A 21,360-nucleotide genomic window follows, 5' to 3' on the forward strand; every position below is an offset into this window, starting at 1 on the left:
GTTTAAAAAAATTAATTACAAAACAATCATTAATATTGGGGGGGTCACACACCCCGCCCCCCCCCCCCTAATATTAATTATTGTTGTTTTGTAATTAATTTTTTTAAACACATCATTGATGCCATGCTAAGCCTGAGCGCCTCTGCTCTGGCGCTAGTTTGTGTGACCGTGACATGATGGAGGGAGGGCAGGGGGGACAATGTAAATGTCTGTACTCTGAGTATGCCACTGTATGTGACATGGGAATGGGGCCAGGCCGCCAGGAAGGGTCGGCCGGGGGGGGGGGAATGATGTTCCATGGGGGGGTAAAATGTGACACAATAGGGGGTAATGATGTGATCATGGATGGGGCCAGAGCCGTCCGTCAGGGGGGGGATTAAGTGCCATGGGGGGGGAGAAATGTGACACAATAGCCTATTGTGTGTCACATTTCTCCCCCCCATGGCACATCATTCCCACCCCTCCCGCCCGGTCGGCCCTGGCCCCGGCCCCATCCATGATCACATCATTACCCCCTATTGTCAATAGGGGGTAATGATGTGATCAGGATGGGGCCAGGGCCGTCTGGGCGGGGGTTAATGATGTGATCATGGATGGGGCGCGGGAAAGGGGGGGGGGGCGCTAAAATGTAGCTTCGCTTGTGTTGGCAAAAATCCTTGCACCGGCCCTGATTGGCAAGACCCTATTTTGAATGCACGTGCTACGATGTTTTGTCACATTTTTGCGCCATCCTTGCCAATTGAGAGTGACGGGGACGCAGTGGCGGAGGCCGTTTCAGGGCCAGGACTTCGGCCATGACACATTTTCTATATTTTATTCCAGGCGTAAAAGGGGCTGAAGTGGTTTTTACTCCAGGTGCACGGACTGCTGGCTGTGCACCTAATTTATGATGCGGCCTGAGCCTCCTCATAAATGAAGAGCTTTATCTGCCAGCGCAGGGGAGAAACAAAGACCGGTGTAAAAAGATGGTCGTAGTAAATGACCTCCTATGTCTTGTAGGGCTAGCTCAGTTGAATGTAGGGATACCTTTCACTAAGCGACCCATGGCTTCATTGAATTTAATGAGCTAGCGATCCATTGTTCCAGTCTGAAGAAAAACTACTTGTAATACATATGCAGATGAGCACTTTAAGTGCACCGAGGGCAGACCCAAGCCACTCTGCGCACCTTCGCTCCTCCTCTGTCAGCCCCTCCCTCTCCTTCTTGATTGACAGGGTGCGGTTCCTGTATAGTCATCTCACCTGGCCCTGGAGGGGGATGACTTAAAAGTACTTTTTCTCCTGAATGAAGCATTGGATCGCTAAGTGAAAAGTATCATTACATTCATGTAAAACTAGTCTACAGGGCGTTGGCGCCTGATTTAACAGTGAATTTCCTGGCAGGCTGACAAGCTCCCTTTATTATCTGCAGTAATACAGGAGCATCACTACACATAAGGAGTCCAGATCAACATTTATTCAGGACTCAACGCTGGGCTGAAATACTCAGTCCTGACTTCTGTGCTAGCATAATGGGGAGGACTCCTGTGCACATGCATAGCAGTCCAAGCAATCTATTTTAGTGCAGCCTTAAACTCTGAGAGCGGGGGAACAGGGGGCAGTACTAACATAACAATGGTGATCTGGACTCTGTATGTATAGTACTACTCATGTATTACCAGAGATACACGTAATAGTCCAAGATGGTGGTGACATATTCTCTTTAAATGTCAGAGATTTCCAAAAGATTTTCATAAGCAGCTTCTACTATTTTTTAAATTGCTTTGAAATCCCAGCATGTAGTGATTTAAAAAGCAATGCTAGCAAATATGGCAACTTGGCTAAAGCAATGATTGTGCATTCCTGTGGACTTCCTGCCATAGGCTGGAGCTGGACCTAGACATTTTGTAGCACTACTTATTGATTTGTATCAAGTGACATGTGCAGTGCACAATCTGCCTCATGTATGTAACCCTATTAAGCTCCACTCAGCTGTAAGACATGCTACCTTAGGGTAGGGCCACACAGCCAGGTTTTTAAAGGGAACCTGTCACCGGGATTTTGGGTATAGAGCTGAGGACATGGTTGCTAGATGGCCGCTAGCACATCCACAATGCCCAGTCCCCATAGCTCTGTGTGCTTTTATTGTTTAAAAAAACCTATTTGATACATATGCAAATTAACCTGAGATGAGTCCTGTATGTGAGATGAGTCAGGGACAGGACTCGTCTCAGGTTAATTTGCATATGTATAAAATCTTTTTTTTTTTTACACAATAAAAGCACACAGAGCTAAGGGGACTGAGTATTGCGGATGTGCTAGCGGCCATCTAGCAACCCATGTCCTCAGCTCTATACACAAAATCCCGGTGACAGGTTCCCTTTAAGCTAGAACCGAGTGTAGATCTTAAAGAGGACCTGTCACCACTCCTGACATGCCTGTTTTAACAGCTTCATGCATTCCCCATGTAATAATTCTGGAGCATCTATTCTTATGGCTCTATGTTGTGCCATGCCTTTATTATTTCTACTAGAAGTTATGAATGAATTGCTGGCAGTCTGCAGTAAGGGTACAGAGGGGAGGTAACCAGTTGGGGGGTGTACCTGCACAGTCTGACAATGGAAGTACGGATTGGATAGAGTCAGACTGTGCAGGGACACCCCCCCCCCCCCCCCCCCCCAAGTTGTTATACCGCCCCTCTGTACCCTTACTGCAGACCGCTAGCAATTCGTTCATTAGGCTGCTTTCACACTTGCGGCAGAGTGAGAGCGACTTTGTTTTCCGTCTTGCATAACGTGGAACCAGACAGATCCATTATGATTCCCATAGACTTCTACTATGACAGATCCAAACGGAATGCCTCTTAAAGGCTTCCGTTTTGACTTCTGTCTTATGTATTCCGTTATAACCATGTTATTATAATGGAAAGCCATAACAGAATACATACCGCTGATGTGAACCCCCCCCCCCCCCTTCCTTACAGATAAGGGCCCTTTCACACCTGCGTTATAGTCTTCCGGCATAGAGTTCCGTGGTCGGGGCTCTATGCCGGAAGAATACTGATCAGGATTATCCTAATGCATTCTGAATGGACAGTCCGTACTTCAGGATGCATCAGGATGTCTTCGTTCCGGAACGGAACGTTTTTTGGCCGCAGCAAATAGCGCAGCATGCTGCGCTTTTTGCTCCGGCCAAAAATCCGGAACACTTGCCGCAAGGCCGGATCCGGAATGAATGCCCATTGAAAGGCATTGATCCGGATCCGGCCTTAAGCTAAACGTCGTTTCTGCGCATTGCCGGATGCGACGTTTAGCTTTTTCTGAATGGTTACCATGGCTGCCGGGACGCTAAAGTCCCGGCAGCCATGGTAAACTGTAGTGGGGAGCGGGGAGCAGCATACTTACCGTCCGTGCGGCTCCCGGGGCGCTCCAGAGTGACGTCAGGGCTCCCCAGGCGCATGGATGACGTGATCGCATGGATCACATGATCCATGCGCATGGGGCGCTCTGACGTCATTCTGGAGCGCCCCGGGAGCCGCACGGATGGTAAGTATGCTGCTCCCCCGCTCCCCGCTACTACTATGGCAACCAGGACTTTAATAGCGTCCTGGGTGCCATAGTAACACTGAAAGCATTTTGAAGACGGATCCGTCTTCAAATGCTTTCAGTACACTTGCGTTTTTCCGGATCCGGCGTGTAATTCCGGCAAGCGGAGTACACGCCGGATCCGGACAACGCAAGTGTGAAAGAGGCCTTAAGGCATCTTTTTGAATCCCTTTCTGGTTTTGCCTTGAAAAACTGCAAAAAGACCTGCACACATGGCCATACCCAAAAGTAGCATGTCTCACAGATAAGAGAAGAACCACCTGTAGAATTTGAAAGCAGCTATTTATATGAGTACTGCGAAATTTTGAAAGCAGAGTAAGTTTACATACACAATTGGGGTGGATTTTAATTTACCGTATGTATCAATACATCAGTTTACGCACTGGAAATGAGATGTTTGAATCCTCATTTAGTTTTCAGGTATTATATTATCCTGCAGATTTGTGAAAAAGCTAACGTAAATAATTACAACCTAAGGTCCAAGATGGTGGGCTGAAACGTTGCATTGGACAAATATTTCACCAACTTTAATGTACTGCTGGGTTGTTTGCATTCAAGTGAACTTAGTGGCACTCTGCTCTGTTCTGCTAGGAGTTGGGTTCCCATCCCAGACGTACTGTAAATAGAAATAGAAAAGTTTGCGTGTGACTTTATTGAGACTGTGGCTGTAATAAATATTACATCCACAGTCTCAATAAAGTCACACAAATTTTGCATCGATATCACGGGTTGCAGTTTGTGTTATAATAAAAATTGGTAAAATGCTTTACTCATCCTTTATTTAAACAGGCAAAAATATCGTTGAAGCAGTTTAATTGCAATTTGTAAACCAGGATGTAACATATTATAATGTGCTGAGTCAATTCCAGTCAACTGCAGCAACTCTGACCTTCCTCTGCTGATGATCATGTCATCAAACAGCTCTGATCATTAACATGTGTTTAGGATGTTATAGGTTTACATTTGTATCTTTTGGGAAAAACTAGCATTTATAATTTTTTCCATGATTTTCTTGCATCCACATAAATAACTTATTTTAGAGCTGATGCTGACACTTGTTTTTTTTTTGCAGTCATGTTGTCACCATTGAGCCCCTCTCTGTGTGTGACATCTGATTGGTCAGAGAACACGGTATACCGTACTTATTCACTCAGTTATAGAGAGAAAATGAATATTTACGGATACAGTGGAGAAAAGGGAATACAGAGTCACCATCCCATTTTATAGAATTGTTCTGCTCCTAGAACCTCCAGCGTTCAACTGTAATTTGCTGGGGAACCCTGCAGAAATGTTCAATTCCCCTGAGGCCACCACAGCAGAAATGAAGCATTTGATGGTGGTCTGCAGGTCTTTCTAATCATATCTACTTTGGCTATCAAGTAACGGTCCAAATGAGGGCCGGTGCCCTTTTTATAAAATGTTTTAAAATGGGTTTCTTTCTGAGATAACCCTAAGATTACTATTACTATTCTCTACAAAGTGATATCTGCTTTATCAGTTATTAAAGTGCAACTCTGACAAAGAGTGAAAATACAGTTAATTTAGCTGTACATGCCTCCAATGTTTCACTTACCCTAAATAAGTTTTCAGAGAATCAAAACTTATCCCGTATCCACAGGATGTGCGTCCGATCACTTTTGGTACCTCGTGACTTCTGCAGTTTGGGGGGTTGATTTTGACTTTGGAAAACACCTTTAACTCTTTGAGTACATGACTATTTTCCATTTTTGTTTACATTTTTTAATACCAACAGCTGAGACTCAGCCTTCCCAGAGCCATAGCTTTTTTTTATTTTTGCGTTCACATTACATGTTACATAAAATGTACTGTGAAGCTGGAAAAAATTCCAAATGGGGTGGAATAGGAAAAAAAAATGGCATTCCCTATTTGATAAAACCGGCCCAAAACTAGCCTTTCATTCTTTGGGTCAGTATGATTACAGTAATATCATATTTTTACAGTTTCTCTTGTGTTTTTATAACAAAAAAAAACAAAAAACTTTTTGGGGTGTATATAACTTCTTGGAAACCTTTTATTCAATTTTGGGCGGAGATAAAGCAATGATAAAACGATGAATCGGCTATTTTTTCCATTATGCTGTTTGCTGTATGTGATAAATATTTTTATATTTTAATAGTACAGGCATTTTGGGATGCTGTGATGCCTATAATGATTATTATTTTATTTTTATTTTGGGGAAATTCATGCATTAGCATTGAAGTCTCTTGAGAAATTTGCTATGTTTCTATGGAGCTTTTCTAGGAACATACAGTCACAACAATAGACAATCACAGTCTGCTTAAACTAATAACACACAAATAATTAAATGTTACCATGTTTTTATTGAACACACCATGTAAACCTTCACAGTGCAGGTGGAAAAAGTATGTGAACCCCCTTGACTAATGACATCTCCAAGAGCTAATTAGAGTGAGGTGTCAGCCAACTGGAGTCCAATCAATGATATGAGATTGGAGGTGTTGGTTACAGCTGCCCTGCCCTATAAAAAAACACACACCAGTTCTGGGTTTGCTTTTCACAAGAAGCATTGCCTGATGTAAATGATGCCTTGCCTGACTTGCATCAAGCTGAAAAGGGCTATAAAAGTATATCCAAAAGCCTTGCTGTTCATCAGTCCACGGTAAGACAAATTGTCGATAAATGGAGAAAGCTCAGCACTGCTGCTACTCTCCCTAGGAGTGGCCATCCTGTAAAGATGACTGCAAGTGCACAGTGCAGACTGCTCAATGAGGTGAAGAAGAATCCTAGAGTGTCAGCTAAAGACTTACAAAAGTATCTGGCATATGCTAACATCTCTGTTAGCGAATCTACGATATGTAAAACACTAAACAAGAATGGATTTAATGGGAGGATACCACAGAGAAAGCCACTGCTGTGCAAAAATAACATTGCTGCACGTTTACAGTTTGCACAAGAGCACCTGGATGTTTCACAGCAGTACTGGCAAAATATTCTGTGGACAGATAAAACCAAAGTTGAGTTGTTTGGAAAAAACACACAAAACTAAAAGAGGCACAGCACACCAACATCAAAACCTCATCCCAACTGTGAAGTATGGTGGTGGGGGCATCATGGTTTGGGGCTGCTTTGCTGCGTCAGGGCCTGGACAGATTGCTATCATTGAAGGAAAAATGAATTTCCAAGTTTATCAAGATATTTTGCAGGAGAACTTAAGGCCATCTGTCCACCAGCTGAAGCTCAACAGAAGATGGGAGTTGCAACAGGACAACGACCCAAAGCATAGAAGTAAATCAACAACAGAATGGCTTAAACAGAAGAAAACACGCCTTCTGGAGTAGCCCAGTCAGAGTCCTGACCTCAACCCGATTGAGATGCTGTGGCATGACCTCAAGAAAGCGATTCAGACATCCCAAGAATATTGCTGAACTGAAACAGTTCTGTAAAGAGGAATGGTCAAGAATTACTCCTGACCGTTGTGCGCGTCTGATCTGCAACTACAGGAAACGTTTGGTTGAAGTTATTGCTGCCAAAGGAGGTTCAACCAGTTATTAAATCCAAGGGTTCACATACTTTTTCCACCTGCACTGTGAATGTTTACATGGTGTGTTCAATAAAAACATGGTAACATTTAATTCTTTGTGTGTTATTAGTTTAAGCAGACTGTGATTGTCTATTGTTGTGACTTAGATGAAGATCAGATCACATTTTATGACCAATTTGTGCAGAAATCCATATCATTCCAAAGGGTTCACATACTTTTCCTTGCAACTGTAGCTGCGGGAGCCTCAGATCCTTCAGGGGGACAGAGACTGCTGCAAGGAAGGAACAGCTCCCTTGAGCCCTTATGTCCTTTCAGCGCTCAGATGTGGTGGTCATATTTGACAGCGTCCCAGTAGCGATGGCACTCACTCCATTCCTTTTTAAAGAGATGACGTCTGCCATACATGTACGGTGGATGTCATCAAGGGATTAATTCCACCTTTCCAGTAATTGTGGGCTGTCCTCTTTTACCCCACCTATGGAGTCTGGGCTGGCCATGGCAGCTGATTATACCAATCTGTATCATAAACTTGAGAATCAGGATGTAAATTACAGTGCCACACAGCACAAAGTGCTCCCAAAAATCCACCAAAGCTAATTCTCTCCCAGAGTGCCCTGATTAGTAATCTCCCAGTGTAGTGATAATGCTCTGTTAGTAGTAGTGCCCTCCATATTGTGGCGGATAATAATAATAATTCTACAAAAACCCCAGTAGTAGTAATCCCTATTAGTGCTCCAGTTGTGATAAAGCTCCCCAAAGTGTCCCCAGAAGTAATATGGCCCCTCCTTAAGGCCCTCTTGTAAGCCCCCCTCCCTGCATAGTTATTATGTCCCCTATATTGCCTCCAGCAGTTATAATGCCTCCCTTTAGTAGCCTCAGTAGGTATAATGCCCCCAATAGGGCCCTAGTAATGATAGTGGCCCCCTGTAGTGCCCCAGTAGTTATGATGCCCCCCATATTGCCCCAAGTTGTTATAGTGCCCCAGTAGTTATAATGCCCCCCATAGTGCCCATACTAGTTGTAATGCCCCTATTGCGCCCTCAGAAGATATAATGCCCCCATAGTGCTCCCAGTACTTATAGGGCACCCCAAGAATGCCCCAGTACTATCTTCACACAATCTTCACCTGACTCCTCGTTTCTGTCTATGATGCAGGCCACAGGCCTCTTCTGGCTTTCCTGCTCGGGTTATCACAATGAAGTCAATTGGCCGCCTGTGTCTTGGAGCAGGTGTTCATGATGACGTCATCAATGTCCTGGCACAAACGGTCGCCATAATGTAATCTTTTCGGGACTGACTGCGCTATTTTACTGCCTCATAGGCTTCAGGATTACTGGCCTATGAGTGTGAACGGCTGGACAGGGAGCCACTGGCCACTGTGTCCCGCAGCAGTATTCAATTGTATTGCCATCCTGAGGATAGCAATACAGTTGTCTACTTGGCTGCCACTACATTCGGGGCTCTGGACAAAACACCCTGAGCCCATGCTTCACATGTCTTGACCTAACACCCTTGCCACTTATTAGGTGACTTCAGTTGGCTTCAGCATGTTATAATGAGGATGAATGGTTGTTCATTTGGTTATGTTGTTTTTTTATATATTAGTTTACATCTGACCAGGCACTAAAAAGCCTAATCGGGTTGTAGGGGTGAATATTTTTATGATCGTCTCTTTCAGTATTAGACAAGATCTCATATACCATTTTCCCTATGTCTTTTTCATGTTGACTTGTATCATTGGTTACACACAATACTATTATCTATTAGGGTCCATTCAGACGTCCGCAAAATGGGTTCGCATCCATTCCGCAATTTTGCAGAACGGGTGCGGGCCCATTCATTTTCAATGGGGCCGCAAAAGATGCGGACAGCACACAGTGTGCTGTCCGCATCCGCACTTCCGTTCCACAAAAAAATAGAACATGTCCTATTCTTGTCCGCAGACACGGAAAAGAAAAGGCATTTCTATTATAGTGCCGGCCATGTGCGGTCCACAAATTGCAGAACGGTGTCCGTGTTTTGCGGATACGCAATTTGCGGACTGCAAAACACTTGCGGGCGTGTGAATGGACCCTTATACATCCTAAAAGTTCCAAATGTTTGGTCAGTGGAATATGATACCAGAAAGGTTTCCATGTGCTGTAAATAAATCATTGTACTGTCCTGGGCTTGTATACGATATATGGACATCCAGCATACTCACGCAGATGTGGAGACAAAGCCAAATTCTCTCCAGAGGGAGGATGTGTGGGATGTTGCTAGAACTGTTGTCATGGAAGTGCATGATATTTCCATAACAGATTTTTCCCATGTTTATCTATAGCCAAGTTACTTTTCACCGCTTTATAATCTGCCTCCATGAAGAAAAAGTCCAGAAATTTACAAATGACTTATTTCGGTACACATTAGGCTCTGGTGACAAATCAATTTCTATGCATACAGCCTATGTTGGGCTCATGTGTAATGCGTATGTGTAATGATGTGAAAAGGGTATACAGGAAAGTACATTTTAGCCACAGTACGCTGTGGCTAAAATTTGTCTGCATAGTGTAGTTCTATGGCAGATGATAATTTTCCAAATTGTACATGGCAAGAGTTTTCATAGCTGTGGATGGCAAGGCGTTATGTAAAGAAGAAGCTAAGTTAAAGCAGTTTTATCATCTCAGACATTGGTGGCATATCACTAGTGCCAACTGTATTTAGTTGAGACATAAATTCAGTTTTTAATTAAAAAGTCACATTTTGGGGAGTTTTTTAATTTTATTTTAATGTGACTGTTAAAGGGGTTGTCTGGGTTCAGAGCTGAACCCGAACATATCCCCTTTTTCACCCAGGCAGCCCCTCTGATATGAGCATCGGAGCAGTTCATGGCAGTGTGGGCAAGTCCTGCTGGAAAATGAAATCAGCATCTCCATAAAGCTTGTCAGTAGAGGGAAGCAAGAAGTGCTCTAAAATTTCCTTGTAGATGGCTGCACTGACTTTAGACTTGATATGACACAGTGGACCAACAGATGACATGGCTCCATAATTGATTGTGGAAGCTTCACACTGGATCTCAAGCAATTTGGATTGTGTGCCTCTCTACTTTTCCTCCAGACTATTTATATGCTTGGATACAACAATCTGAACAACCAGCTTATTAATCATGACCTTTTGTGGCTTACCCTCCTTGTGCAGGGTGTCAATGACTGTCTTCTGGACAACTGTCAAGTCAGCAGTCTTCCCATCATTGTATAGCCTACTGACCCCGACTGAGGGACCATTTAAGGCCTCTTTCACACGGGCGAGATTTCCGCGCGGATGCAATGTGTGAGGTGAACGCATTGGGGCTGTGCACATGAGCGGTGATTTTCATGCATCACTTGTGTGTTGCGTGAAAATTGCAGCAAGCTCTATTTTGTGCGTTTTTCATGCAACGCAGGCCCCATAGAAGTGAAGGGGGCTGTGTGAAAATCGCAAGCATCCGCAAGTAAGTGCGGATGCGATGCGATTTTCACACATGGTTGCTACGAGATGATCAGGATGGGGACCCGATCATTATTATTTTCCCTTATAACATAAGCAATAATAGCATTCTTAATACAGAATGCTTAGTAAAATAGGGCGCAGCGATGTCATCAAAGGTCCTTTACCCAGGTCCTGAAGAAAGAAGAGAAGCCGGGCTGCGCGAGCAAGTGGATTAAGGTGAGTTACATTTTTTATTTTATTATTTTTAACCCCCTCCAGCCCTATTTCACTAAGCACTAAGCACACCAATAGCATTCAGAAGAATGCTATTATTTTCCCTTATAACCTTGTTTTAAGGGAAAATAATAAAATCTACACAACACCTAACCTAAAGGGTTTGGGTACCAAACATGCCGATTTTTCTCACGAGTGTGCAAAACGCATTAAAATGTTTTGCACTCGCGCGGGAAAATCGCACATTTTCCCACGACGCACCCGCATTTTATCCGGCCCAAATCTATGACGCCCATGTGAAAGAGGGCTTAGGAAACCTTTGCAGGTATTTTTTGTTAATTAGCTGATTAGAGTGTAACACCATGAGCCTGCAATACAGAACATTTTCCACAATATTCCACTTTTCTGAGATACAGACTTTGGGTTTTCATTAGCTGTAAACCATAATCTTCAACATTAAAAGACATAAAAACTTGAAATTGATCACTTTGTGTGTAATGAATCTATAGAATATATGAGTTTCACTGAAGTGAATTGCTGAAATAAATTAACTTTTTGATGATATTCTAATTTATTGAGATGCCTCTGTATGTCAATAGATGGTTTACTCTAGGGATGTTGTTTTATATGTTTTCTAGGATGTCTGCTTGTATAACTTTTTGTTTCAGTCATTGCATTGAGATGCTAGATTCACTATGTACAGGAGGTAAAGTGTTATGAGAGTAATTTTTAAAGTCCGTTTTTGCTTAAGTTTGCAATAGTGTACTTTGTGCCAAACTTATCAACTGTTGCACAGTGTTTGATACATTTGGTGTATCTTCAAATATGATTGGGGTCATTTATCAAACCGATATATAAAGTAGAAATGGCTTAGTTGCCCATAGCAACCAATCAGATTCCACTTTTCATTTTTGACAGCTCCTTTGGAAAATTAAATGTGGAATCATATTTGTGGCCATGGGCAACTAAGCCAGTTCTACTTTACAGCAGTTTGATAAATGACCCCATATGCTTTTTTCTAGAAATGCTGCTCCACTTTTTTATGCCACCCCCCTACTTGAGTGACTTTACGACTTTTTGGGCAACTTTTTACAAAAGTCGCAGTGATAAATCTGGAGTGAAACTGATTGACATTTATAGCCCAATATCCTACCCACTTTTCAGAGGTAGTGTTGGTGGAATAAAACTGCAGGAAGCCTTACATTTTGGTACAAAATGCATTTGCACCAAAATGTATGACTTTTCTATGCCAGAAGGTAGGTGTAGAGCTTTAATACATTATCCCAAATGAGTGGGTCCCTGAGATTTCTTTAGGTGGGCCAGTTTATGACTAGGATCTTAAAAATGTAAAATTTGAATTAAACTGTGAAATCTGTAACTTGTGATTCACATAGTTGAAACTCTATTTAAAGGGAACCTGTCACACTGAACATGGTGTCTGAGCCGAAGGTATCATGTTATAGATCTGAGCAGATTCATATTTACTTTTGTGGGAAAAGATTCAGTAAAACTTGTAATTTATACATTTTAAATTCCTGCTCATTCTGGACTGTGAAGTCAGGGAGGCGGTCCTATCAGTGATTGACAGCTATCTCTGTATACAGTCATAGAGGGAGGGCTGTCAATCACTGATAGGACCGTCTCACTGACTTCAAAGCCCAGAATTTGCAGGAAATTAAATGAATAAATTAAAGTTTTACTGAATCTTTTCAATCTTCTCAGCTCCTCCTGCTATATAACATGCCGCCTGCAGACTGCACTGCATTTTCGTGGTGACAAGTTCCCTTTAACACTTTGATTGTGCTAGGCATAATAACATACTAATTTACCATAGTTCAGCTATCCTGGCTGACATATTCATAAACCATACCACCCAACTTTTTAGATGGTCAAAGAGGGACACTTTTGGCTCATTTGTGTAAAATACCCATTTTCCCTTCATATTTATACACTTTAATAGTTTTCCTAGCACACAATAGCACAAAAATGATCTGAATATAATAATAATTAAATAATATATAAGGTGAGTTCTAATATACAGATAGGAACCAGGCAAACACTTTCTGGATCAATATTGTAAATGTAATAACGCAAAGGTATACCTTAGATCAGAAAGAGGAGCATTTAAAGAGCAAAGAGGGACTGTCCCTCCAAAATAAGGACACTTGGGAGATCTGCATAAACATGTGCATTCCGATCAGCAAGGTGTGCATTTCTATTCTTACTGACACCTCTGGGATCTCACAGAAGAAGAAAGGACTGCATAGGTTAAAATTCATCCTATCATCAGGGGAAATCTGTTCTAGTGATTAAATGATTTTGGAACCTTTCTGTGCAGATGGACATAATAATGAGAAACTAAATCGAATGAAAAAAAACCTCTTTCACATAATTCTGTCTGTTACATTGTCTAAAATTAACAATTAAGGTGGGGCCCTTTAAAGGTTGATTTTAATGTGCTGTATTTTTCCAATCTACCACACAAATGAGAAAATCTTGAATAAATATAAGTAGCTGTCCTTCCTTCTTCTCACATATAAAAGTTTTTTTATAGATTTTCCATCTGCTTAAAAACATGACTGTACTAAATAATCTGTTCAAGAAAATGTCAAAGTTTAGATACAATTGAAATCGTTCTCCGAGTTAAATAAAAAAAATTGGGCAGCAGCAGGATATGTGATAAAATAACAAAAGATATTTTTTTCCAGTTCCATTTCCAGTGTTGGCTTTGGTCCACCATGCTGCTCTTTGTTTTCCCGGGCTACAATGGCTATCTTCCTTGCAGTACCGTGTCACTGAGGCAAGCGATCACTGACCTCAGCAAGGACATCCTGTGTACTGCTGAGGTCAGTGATTGGGTATCAATGCCACGGGACCAAGGCGGGATGCTAGAAGCAATGGGGCATAAAAATGTTTAGTATCACTACTACTGTTATTTTAGCACATTTACAGCTGGTGCCCGAGTTTTTATTTAACTTGGACAACCCCCTTTAAAATGTACTTATATACTCTATACTGTATGTAGGGCCCCATATTATCCAATAAATATTCATCTCTATTCTAGTCGATACAAATTATATAATACATATTGTGAGGCAGTGACAGGCCTCACGGCTGCTAGGGGAGAGATATGGCAGGAGTTTCCATTTCTTCGCTGTCAATCAGCAGGTCAGAGGCCGCACCAGGTGGAACAATCAGTCTGGGATAAGAGCCCAGTCCACACTGTTAGGAGGAGGAGGAGTCTGTGTGCAGCAGAGGCCTGGGAAGGCTCTGTACAAGTGGGCTCAGCCGAGCTGGTTGAGGGGCCATGGGGCTAGGTGTTAGCCTGAACTTTGGGGGATTCCGCGAGGTCTTGGAATCGACGGTCGCTAGGCCAGAGTCAGAAGGACTTCTGGGCCACAATCCCCCAAAAGGTACTGGACTTTGTTACAGCCTGGAAGTGCTGGATTGTTAGGCTGGGCAAAACCGCATGTTCTTCCCGTGTGTGAACAGGGCTTTCAGTGAGGTAGGGAGTCCTCATGTTTAGTTAGAGCCCAGCCAGGCAGGTGTTTTATTTGTATTGTTTGTTTTGGTTTTGCTGAGGAGCCAAATAAAAGCAATGTTTGGCCCCTAACTCTGTGGTCGATGAAGATCATTGTGAGAATGACCCCTCGAATAAGAGGCGATCCCTTATAATACAATATACACTGAAAGAAAAAACTTAAAGGCTATAAAGACCTTTGTGGGCAATTTTTTTATGATTGCATTTCACTCATTTCTAAAAATCTTTTTTTCAATTGGCCTTTATTAAACATATTGAGCTGTTCTGTCACAAAGGGTTAACAGTTTTTCTAGCTGTGTGACTGGTACTTTCACTTTGTGCCGGACAGCTCATAAACCTTATCTCTAAACTACAGAGAGGTCATAAACACTTATTTAAGCCACATTCTTATCAGTAAGATTAGAACGGAGCTATAGTGAGTGTTTAGGAGATGAGAGAGCAGAGATGAGGAGCCATCAGCTCCTGGTCTGACGGAAAAGGCAGAAAATCCAAAGGGTGCTACTAGACCATCTCGGCTCTGTACAGAAAAAAAGATTCCATATTTTTTAATTAGGGATCGACCGATATTGATTTTTCATAGCCGATACCGATAATCAGTGAACTTTCAGGCCAATGGCAGATAACCGATAATTTATACCGATATTTTATATATTATAATATATATTATATTAGTTGGTAGTCACTGAGGTGGCGGAAATTTGCATTTGGCACTAGTATATTATAAATGTACGGTAAATTATAAATTAACAAAGCCCTTATTGGTAGTCAATTTATAATTTGCATTTATAATATACTAGTGCCAAATGCAAATTTCCACACCATCCCCCCCTTCTCACTGACTTTATTAACCCCTATCAGACCTCAGATCAGACTTTACTTAACCCCTATCAGACCTCAGATCAGACTTTATTTAACCCCTATCAGACCTCAGATCAGACTTTAAGCCCTATCAGACCTCAGATCAGACTTTAACCCCGATCAGACCTCAGATGAATAAAATAAAATAAAAACTCCTCACCTCTCCGATAATCGGTCGATCCCTATTTTTAATGCAGACCAATTTATATAGGTGTATATAACCTTTATTTGTGAATCTTCTAAATTATACAGTGTGTATACGCCAAAAGAAAAAAACACTACTTTGATCAATATATATTTTTTTTTCTATCATACACTAAAAGCCAAAATTGCACTACTCTAGACAGTATGCATTTTTTCCCCATATGCCTGTTTTTGGCATAGAAAGTCGCAAATCCACAGAGGGACAGACTGTGGGCAGGCCCATTGGCCCTGACTTATTCATCATTATTTGCGCCAGGAAATTGTGTAAATGGCGACTCAAATCTTTGCTAGCTTCAAGCTGCCATAGATTTCATTCCAGCACACGGACTGCCAGAGGAGCCATATCATTTATGATTTAGGCCCCATCAATCATGAATCAGGGCCTATGAATCTTAGGCTACTTTCACATTAGCGTTTTTTGAGGATCCGTCATGGATCTGCAAAAACACCTCCCGTTACAATAATACAACTGCATGCATCCATCATGAACGGATCCGGTTGTATTATGTCTTCTATAGCCATGACCACCATTGAAAGTCAATAGCGGACGGATCAGTCTTCTATTGTGTCAAAGAAAACGGATCCTAAGCATACCACCTCATCAGTGAAGCATGGTGGTGGTAGTGTCATGGCGTGGGCATGTATGGCTGCCAATGGAACTGGTTCTCTTGTATTTATTGATGATGTGACTGCTGACAAAAGCAGCAGGATGAATTCTGAAGTGTTTCGGGCAATATTATCTGCTCACATTCAGCCAAATGCTTCAGAACTCATTGGACAGCGCTTCACAGTGCAGATGGACAATGACCCAAAGCATACTGCAAAAGCAACCAAAGAGTTTTTTAAGGGAAAGAAGTGGAATGTTATGCAATGGCCAAGTCAATCACCTGACCTGAATCTGATTGAGCATGCATTTCACTTGCTGAAGACAAAACTGAAGGGAAAATGCCCTAAGAACAAGCAGGAACTGAAGACAGTTGCAGTAGAGGCCTGGCAAAGCATCACCAGGGATGAAACCCAGCATCTGGTGATGTCTATTGTTGTAGAAATATTAATAGTTGTAATCTGCTCTCCAATATCTTTGTGTAAGGAAATGTAAACCACCTTTCCCTCAGCCGCAGTCAGAGCCAGACCCAGGTGTTACCATTGAATTCTGAGCAACTCCTCCCCTCCCTGCCCAGTCTGTTTCTTTTATTTACTCACAAAAGGTGTAAAAGGGGCTGGCCCAAGACAAGGATACAGGAAGTGATGACATATAGGAAGTGATGACATGTCAAAGGACAGGGAAGGGCATCAATGTGGCTGGACACCCCATCCCTGTATAAGGAAGGATGAGTCATGTCCATTGTCTGACCAGCCAGGTGGCCACCCACCCCCCATCACTGTCAGCATGGACCTCATTCAATACTGCTCAAAGCGACCAGTATCTAGTGAAGATCATTTTACTGGTTCTTATAAGTTTGAGATTATCTGCGAGACATTGCTACGGCTATTGTCAGTATACGGTACGAGTATACCGACAAGGCAGATATGCATGTCTTAAAAGCAGATATGTATCCAGAAAGGGATAGCGAAGCCGCAGCAGAGGTATAATATGTATCTCTCGTTATGCAGACTTCACTTCTCTAATGTGTATAGACATTTGAAGGGAAGAAGCCCACTGCATTGCACTTAGTGCTCACAAACCGGCAAACACCCCCCTACACACTGAGAACATGTCTCCAAGCCCATGGGAAGGTTTTCATACTGATGGTTTTACCACTGGTCCTGATTCAACCCAAGTATCCTCTGCTAGAGCGTTCTTTGGCCAAATCCGACACAGGGAGACAGATGACAAGCTATAAAAACACACACACATCCTAAGATAAAATGTCCGCATAATAAAATTTCCACAACACTATGCCTTCCAGACTTCAGGCTGTAAAAGCATTTGCAACCAAGTATTAAAAAGTGAAAGTTTGAGTTATGATTATTATTATGTCCCATTACTTTTGCTCCCTTAACAAGTGGGAGGCACATATGCAAACTGTTGTAATTCCTACACCGTTCACCTGATTTGGATGTAAATACCCTCAAATTAAAGCTGACAGTCTGCAGTTAAAGCACATCTTGTTCGTTTCATTTCAAATCTATTGTGGTGGTGTATAGAGCCAAACATGTTAGAATTGTGTCGATGTCCCAATATTTATGGACCTGACTGTATAGTAATCATGACTGCCTTTCAATGCACTGATCCAGCATTTTTTTCATCTTCTAGGGGAGCCTCCACAGGCAGCCGCATGGTTGGGCCAATGTGGGCTTTATCTGTTAATAATGATTGTTGAAAAGACCATAATAACGCTTGTTCTGCTCATCCCAGGATGGACTAAGGTACTGTAGGCAATCATAGTTCACATACGCGTGTATACAGTTTAGATGGGCACATGCTCTTGTTACATGTCTGTGTTTATTCATTCTGTACATTTAGTAGTGAAAAGTATGCCATGCTGGTCTTCATCATAGCAATATGTAAGCAGTTACCGTGACGCACATCACTTGTAGTAATTTACATTAATAGGTTACTGACTACTATGACATAAAAATGTACACTGTATATGGCAAGAACGTTATAGATCGCCACCATTCAAGACTGGTAAATTCCTTTCATTGCTCCTGTTTGGATTTCACTGGATGATGCAGCCTTTGGTAAATTATATTAAACTCTTGTGTGTAAAATTAATTCTTGTAATACACTGAATATACACATATAAAGACATTTCACAACCTCCTGATCAATTATCATGCTGGTTTTATGCTGTGCATACTGTACAGTGCAGAAGTATATTTAGCCAAAAATCTATAATCTTTATTAACATTTCCCTAAATAAAAATCTGTTTATCAAATCATTGCCATACATTTCATTTTTACTTCAACCACGACAGATCCTGTTAACTGTTTTACTGTAAAGGATCGTGCACAGCAGGATACAAGAACAAATATTTGTAATGTGCATTTCTTAAACAAGGGTCTCAAAGTGCAGGCATGGTGGTGGGGCAGGAGAGTCAGTGGCTGCCATAGAGGTGCCCATCCCCAACACCCACTAGGGTCAATTTTATAGGAAGCCAATTTTTGGAGTATAGAAGTAAACCGGGGTACCCCGAGGAAACCCAGTGCTCACAACTACTTTGTTTAGTACTGCTGTGCTTAATGCTGCTGCTTCTGCTGTATGATATAGCAAAATAGGGAAGATGTCTATAGGGCACATTATAGTACCTAGTTCTGCAGGATACAAAGTATATAATGACTGGAAATTATATTACTCCTCGTGTGCACATATATGACAGCTTTTTCTGAAAAGTCACCTGAAACAACAGGTTAAGGCTACTTTCACACTAGCGTTTCTATTTTCCAGTATTGAGATCCGTCATAGGGTCTCAATACCGGAAAAAAACGCTTCAGTTTTGTCCCCATTCATTGTCAATAGGGATAAAACGTAACTGAACAGAACGGGATGCTCCAAAATGCATTCTGTTCCTTTCTAATACCGGAGAGCAAACCACGGCATGCTGCGGTTTTCTTTATATCATGGGATGCGGAGCATCCGTCATGACCCACAATGCAAGTCAATGGGGGCGGATCCGTTTTATCTGACACAATAGAAAACTGATCCGTCCCCCATTGACTTTCAATGAAGTTCATGACGGATCCGTCTTGGCTATGTTAAAGATAATACAACCGGATCCATTCATAACGGATGCAAACAGTTGTATTATCAGTAACGGAAGCGTTTTTGCTGAACCCTGCCGGATCCAGCAAAACGCTAGTGTGAAAGTAGCCTAAATTTGTGAATCTTTCATATTAGTAACCGTCAATATGCCTTTTTATGGGGGGGGGCACTAAGGATCCGTCTTCAAAATGCTTTCAGTGTTACTATGGCAGCCAGGACGCTATTAAAGTCCTGGTTGCCATAGTAGGAGCGGGGAGCGGGGGAGCGGCATACTTACAGTCGGTGCGGCTCCCGGGGCGCTCCAGAATGACATCAGAGCGCCCCATGCGCATGGATGACGTGCCATGCGATCACGTCATCCATGCGCCTGGGGCGCACTGACGTCACTCTGGAGCGCCCCGGGAGCCGCACGGACGGTAAGTATGCTGCTCCCCCACTCCCCACTACACTTTACCATGGCTGCCAGGACTTTAGAGTCCCGGCAGCCATGGTAACCATTCAGAAAAAGCTAAACGTCGGATCCGGCAATGCGGCGAAACGTTTAGCTTAAGGCCGGATCAATACCTTTCAATGGGCATTAATTCCGGATCTGGCCTTGCGGCAAGTCTTCAGGATTTTTGGCCGGAGCAAAAAGCGCAGCATGCTGCGGTATTTTCTCCGGCCAAAAAACGTTCCGGTCTGGAACTGAAGACATCCTGATGCATCCTGAACGGATTTCACTCCATTCAGAATGCATTAGGATAAAACTGATCAGGATTCTTCCGGCATAGAGCCCCGACGACGGAACTCTATGCCGGAAGAAAAGAACGCAGTTGTGAAAGAGCCCTTAGATGCTGCAGTTAATAGTGACCACAGCATCTAAGTGGTTGGGGGGGGGCTCCCTCTCTCAGGCATCGGCACCCAATAAGTTCCGATGTCTTAGTATGAAGTAACCCAGTGTATGCATCAGGCTGTCTCACATCAAAACCCCTTTGTGGGACTAATGAGTGGTAAAAATAAGAGTTAAATAATATTTTGTTAAGTGAAAAAAATCTCCAAGTTTCACCAAATAACAATAACTTCAAATACACCTTTTAACATTGAAAAAATACTTTTCAATGGCAAAAAATTGTAAAAATAAAAACCCCTCCATATATTTTCACATAACTTATCCCGCACAGTGAACGCTGTAAAACAAAACAAAAACATTACAAGAATTCCTTTTAGTAAAAGGTATCATACTGACCGAGGGAATAAAGTTATCATGTTTATGCTGAAAAATGAAAGCCGCAAAATGTATAAGTAAGGCCTCTTTCACACTTGCGTTGTCCGGATCCGGCGTGTACTCCACTTGCCGGAATTACACGCCGGATCCGGAAAAACGCAAGTGTACTGAAAGCATTTGAAGACGGATCCGTCTTCAAAATGCTTTCAGTGTTACTATGGCACCCAGGACGCTATTAAAGTCCTGGTTGCCATAGTAGTAGTGGGGAGCGGGGGAGCGGCATACTTACAGTCCGCGCGGCTCCCGGGGCGCTCCAGAGTGACGTCAGAGCGCCCCATGCGCATGGATCATGTGATCCATGCGATCACGTCATCCATGCGCCTGGGGCGCCCTGACGTCACTCTGGAGCACCCCGGGAGCCGCACGGATGGTAAGTATGCTGCTCCCCGCTCCCCACTACACTTTACCATGGCTGCCAGGACTTTAGTGTCCCGGCAGCCATGGTAACCATTGAGAAAAAGCTAAACATCGCATCCGGCAATGCGCCGGATCCGGATTAAGGCCGGATCCGGATCAATGCCTTTCAATGGGCATTCATTCCGGATCCGGCCTTGCGGCAAGTGTTCCGGATTTTTGGCCGGAGCAAAAAGCGCAGCATGCTGCGCTATTTGCTGCGGCCAAAAAACGTTCCGTTCCGGAACGGAAGACATCCTGATGCATCCTGAAGGACGGACTGTCCATTTAGAATGCATTAGGATAATCCTGATCAGTATTCTTCCGGCATAGAGCCCCGACGACGGAACTCTATGCCGGAAGACAATAACGCAGATGTGAAAGAGCCCTAAAAACTCAGTATAGTTTTTTTTTTTCCCATCCCTACCTACAGTAAGAGATAAGAAAAGTTAATCAGTAAGTTAAAGGGAACCTGTCATCACTTTTATGCAGCCCATACTAAAGGCAGCATAAAGTAGAGACAGGTGAGTTGATATCGGCGGTCTGTCAGTTATAAGTTAAAAGTAAGTGGTTGCCGAGAACCAACATCACAATCATTGCAGACTG

General features: G+C 42.7%; 1 protein-coding gene across 1 annotated transcript in view; it reads left to right on the forward strand.

Moving 5' to 3' along the window:
• Positions 1–21,360, forward strand: part of LOC122925383 (store-operated calcium entry regulator STIMATE-like) — a 117,890-nt gene that overhangs the window by 74,774 nt on the left and 21,756 nt on the right. The window contains exon 5 of the mRNA XM_044276738.1: positions 17,648–17,760. Within this exon, the coding sequence (XP_044132673.1) occupies positions 17,648–17,760 (113 nt within the window). The remainder of the gene's footprint in view (positions 1–17,647; positions 17,761–21,360) is intronic.

This window comes from Bufo gargarizans, chromosome 2 (assembly GCF_014858855.1).
Source record: "Bufo gargarizans isolate SCDJY-AF-19 chromosome 2, ASM1485885v1, whole genome shotgun sequence".
Taxonomy (NCBI): Eukaryota; Metazoa; Chordata; class Amphibia; order Anura; family Bufonidae; genus Bufo; species Bufo gargarizans.